General features: G+C 60.3%; 1 protein-coding gene across 1 annotated transcript; it reads left to right on the top strand.

Moving 5' to 3' along the window:
* The first annotated feature begins 725 nt into the window (after positions 1-725).
* Positions 726-4,012, top strand: GADD45A (growth arrest and DNA damage inducible alpha). Its single transcript, XM_072754918.1, has 4 exons — positions 726-918; positions 1,152-1,253; positions 1,921-2,155; positions 3,329-4,012. Exons 1-4 carry the CDS (start codon positions 875-877, stop codon positions 3,440-3,442), a joined length of 495 nt encoding a protein of 164 aa, XP_072611019.1. The 5' UTR covers positions 726-874; the 3' UTR covers positions 3,443-4,012.
* The last annotated feature ends 281 nt before the right edge of the window (positions 4,013-4,293 follow it).

The raw sequence follows: 4,293 nt of genomic DNA, 5'->3' as shown, positions 1-4,293 counted from the left end.
TTTTTTGAGCTTCCAACCCTTGCAACCTTCCAAAAATAAATCAAACCAGCCATCAGGGCACCGAAATAATACTACTACTAATAAGCAGCTTTGCCTAGACTTACATAAACAACACTTCTGAAGTCAACTTTGCCCCAGAGGTCTGAAACACTCTTTTTATGTAACCTGCTTACTAATAATTACTAGACTTGGGTGCATTAGCCCTGGAAATAGACTTTAATAGCAACTGCTAAAAACAAAAGACATGAAACGGCAATAAAAAAATGTGCACCAACCAGAAAAACAGTTGGCAGCCTGCTCGGGGCTCAAGGGGAAGGCACCCCCCTGCCCCGCCGCTGCAGAGACCCCCCCCTCCTCGGAGCCTCCCACAGGCTCAGAGTCGGCTCCGGACCCGCCCGGCCTCCCCCTCCCTGCGCGGCCCTCCCCATGCCCGCCCCGCCCCCTGGGCCGCCCGCCCGGCCCCCTAGGCCGCCCGCCCCGCCCCCTGGGCCGCCCGCCCCGCCCCCTGGGCCGCCCGCCCCGCCCCCTGGGCCGCCCGCCTCCCGCGTGGCTCCGCCCCCTTCCGCTCCTCTCCCCGCGGTTCCTGGAGCCGGGGTCACATGGTCGGAGCAGGCTGATTTGCATAACCCAATGGCTGTGCGCATGCAAATGAGGCGGGTGGTGATTGGCTGCGGTGGGCCCCATAAGGGCGGCGAGGGGGCCTTTGTCCCAGTGGCTGCGGCGGCGGCGGGCGCAGGGGCGGGGCGGGCGGAGCGGGGCCGCGGACGGGCGGGCGGACGGGCGGACGGACGCGGTGCAGACGCCAGGCGCCGCGCGCCCGCAGAGGCCCGAGCAGCCCGCACGCCGCGCCCTGGGGCGGACCCGCGGCTGCAATATGACTTTGGAGGAATTCTCGGCCGCGGAGCAGAAGAGCGAAAGGTAGGGCGGCGGCCTCCCGAGCGCCTCTCGCCCGCGCGGTCTGCGGGGCGCCTCCCGCGCGCCCCGGGCACCGCCCCCGAGGCGCCGGCGGACGGGCGGGCGGACGGGCGGACGGGCGGGCGCACGCGCCCCTCCCGCGGGCCCTGGCGGCGGCCTCGGGGAGGGCGATGGGGTCGGAGGGCGGCTGGCGGGCCGGGCCTGGGCTGACGCGCCCGGCGCTGGCTCCCGGGCAGGATGGACAAGGTGGGGGACGCCCTGGAGGAGGTGCTCAGCAAAGCCCTGAGTCAGCGCACCATCACCGTCGGCGTGTACGAGGCGGCCAAGCTGCTCAACGTGTGAGTGGGGCCCCGCCCCCCGGCGACCCCGCGGAGCCCCCCGCCTGCCCCGGGGAGCCCCCCACCTTCCCCCCGGGGAGTCCTCCACCTGCCCCCTGGAGAGCCCCCCAGGCGACCCCGCGGAGCCCCCACCTGCTCCCGGGGGGTGAGTCTTACACCTGCCCCCCGGAGAGCCCCCCGCCTGCCCCCGGAGAGCCCCCCCACCTTCGCCCCGGGAGTCCTCCACCTGCCCCCGCAGAGCCCAGCACCTGCCCCCTGGAGAGCCCCCCCACCTGCCCCGGGGAGCCCCCCGCCTGCCCCCGGGGAGTGAGTCCTCCACCTGCCCCTGGGGATTCCCCCACCTGCCCCCGGGGAGTGAGTCCTCCACCTGCCCCTGGGGATTCCCCCCCCTGCCCCCGGGGAGTGAGTCCTCCACCTGCCCCCTCAGAGCCCACCACCTGCGCCCTGGAGAGCCCCCCAGGCGACCCCGGGGGAGCCCCCCACCTGCCCCCGGGGAGCCCCCGACCTGTCGCCGCAGAGCCCCTCATCTGCCCCCGGGAAGCCCCCACCTGCCCCTGGGGAGCCCCTCATCTTCCCCTGGGGAGCCCCCACCTGGCCCGGGGGCGGCGGGCGGGCGCGACCTTGGGACCCCGGGGCCTGCGCGCTCAGCCGCCCCCGCCGCCCGCAGCGACCCGGACAACGTGGTGCTGTGCCTGCTGGCGGCCGACGAGGACGACGACAGGGACGTGGCGCTGCAGATCCACTTCACCCTGATCCAGGCCTTCTGCTGCGAGAACGACATCGACATCCTGCGCGTCAGCAACCCGGGCCGCCTGGCCGAGCTGCTGCTGCTCGAGCCCCACGCCGGCCCCGCGAGCGAGGGCGCCGAGCAGCCCCCGGACCTGCACTGCGTCCTGGTGACGGTGAGAGGGGGGCGGGGGTGCACGGGGTGGGTGCACGGGGGGGGTGCACGGGGTGGGTGCACGGGGGTGCACCGGGGAAGGGCCTGACCGTCCTGGTGACGGAGAGGCGGGGGGGAGGGGTGCACGGGGTCGGTGCCGGGCCGTCCTGGTGACGGTGAGGCTGGTGGGGGGGGTGCACGGGGCCGGGCCGGAGGTCCTGGTGCCTGGTGCCGGTGAGCCCCGGGGTCGGTGGCGGGGCCGAGCTCCTGACCGCAGCCGACAGGTGTGGCCCCATCCCGGGCGGGCGGGCGGGCCGGGACGTGTCCGAGCACGCGGGAGCCGCGGGGGAAGGAGCCTCGTGAGTCAGCACGGCGGCCCCTCCCCACCTCCGCGGCGCTGCCTCCCGTGACCGACTCCCTTAGCAGGCAGATTAGGTTCAGCCAAACACATTCCTGGCTCCCCCTCATTAAGGAGTCGGCTTCTCCTCCAGCGCTGCAAGCTAAAAGTAGAAGCGGTGTAGGAGACCGACCTTATTAATTCCCTAGAAATACACGAAGAGGACGGAGTGGGAATCGTTTTTTCTTTGCAATCTTGATTTTTTTTTTTTTAATGGACCTCCCTCCCCCCCCCCCCCCCATGACTACCTTTGGTGGGAAGATAACTTGTGTTTCCAGAGATAAGTAGGACAGTTTTGTCTTTTACATTCTACTACTTATGGGCTGGTCTAGGTAAGTGGCGGCCTAATCATTTTGCGTGTCCTGAAAACCACCACCCTGTCTTTGGGGAGGATGACAGGTGGCAGTTCCAGCGAACTGTTAGGGGCTCGCCTCTCCCTGCGCTCGGGGCATGGAGATCTTTGTCCGAGCTGTTTCGCTCAGGTGGCTTCCAGGGGACAAGCCTGTGAATGCTACTCTCCTGCAAAAATAAACATCCTGCAGTCCCATGTACGCGGTGCGGAGGGCTGCAGGCATGCATGCTTGCAGGGTGTGCTTTAGAGCATTACCTAGTGGTTTCCCCAGAAATCAGCTACCAAGAAAAAAGTTGATCTTTTTATGATTGTAACTGGTCTCTTGTCGCACAGCCAAAGTACAGAATGCTCAAGTTGTCTTTCCCTCAGAATGAGTGTAACTATTAGCAAATGCTGCCTTTTTTTCTTCTTTAATAGTAAATGTAGTTTTCTCAATTTGTTTCCAGAATCCCCATTCCTCACAGTGGAAGGATCCTGCCTTAAGTCAACTTATTTGTTTTTGCCGGGAAAGTCGCTACATGGATCAGTGGGTTCCAGTGATTAACCTCCCTGAACGGTGATGGCATCTGAATGAAAATAACTGAACCAAATTGCACTGAAGTTTTGAAATACCTTTGTAGTTACTCAAGCAGTTACTCCCCACACTGATGCAAGGATTACAGAAACTGATGTCAAGGGGCTGAGTGAGTTCAACTACAGATTCCGGGGGCCCGGAGCTAGATGACTTTGCAGATGGAAAGAGGTGAAAATGAAGAAGGAAGCTATGTTGAAACAAATACAAGTCAAAAGGAACAAAAATTACAAAGAACCATGCAGGAAGGAAAACAAACTATGTATTAATTTAGGATGGTTGAGTTACATTTAAATAAACCAAATGTGCTTTGTTAAAGTTCAAATGTGCAGCAGTAGCTTGGGTATTTTTGGTTTATATGCCCTCAAGTAAAAGAAAAGCAGAAAGGGTTAATCCTATTTTAAAACCATATTTTATTGTATTTTGATGAGATGTTAAATTCTCAAAAGTTTTATTATAAATTGTACTAAGTTATTTTATGACATGAGAAGTTATTTATGCTATAAATTTTTTGAAACACAATACCTACAATAAACTGGTATGGAATAATTGCATCGTTTCTTAATGTGTGCTTCTGTTTCTTTTAACTCGGAATGTATTTTAAACAAGTTTTTTATATGGAAAAATTAAAACCCTTCTGAAATCATCTATCTGTAGTATATGTGTCTCTACATGGATAACTAGGTGTGCATGTATGTATATATTTCTGCTTCTAGACGTTTGTGCTGGACGTGGCGTAGTTTTATTACTTTAACAGACATTTTACTGGTGCCCTACTCTATGTCCAGAGTCCAAAAACCAAAGGTGGTTTAAGAGGAGTTGGGGTTGCAGTTAGGGATG

Source organism: Vulpes vulpes, chromosome 3 (genome assembly GCF_048418805.1).
Source record: "Vulpes vulpes isolate BD-2025 chromosome 3, VulVul3, whole genome shotgun sequence".
Lineage (NCBI taxonomy): Eukaryota > Metazoa > Chordata > Mammalia > Carnivora > Canidae > Vulpes > Vulpes vulpes.
This window is presented reverse-complemented; position numbering and strand designations above follow the sequence as displayed.

Bases quoted from the DNA above. Each gene is read 5' to 3' on its own strand.
- GADD45A (XM_072754918.1), top strand. From the start codon at position 875: ATGACTTTGGAGGAATTCTCGGCCGCGGAGCAGAAGAGCGAAAG. The intron at 919-1,151 runs GTAGGGCGGCGG...GCTCCCGGGCAG, and splicing joins GCGGAGCAGAAGAGCGAAAG to GATGGACAAGGTGGGGGACG. The intron at 2,156-3,328 runs GTGAGAGGGGGG...ATTTGTTTCCAG, and splicing joins TGCACTGCGTCCTGGTGACG to AATCCCCATTCCTCACAGTG.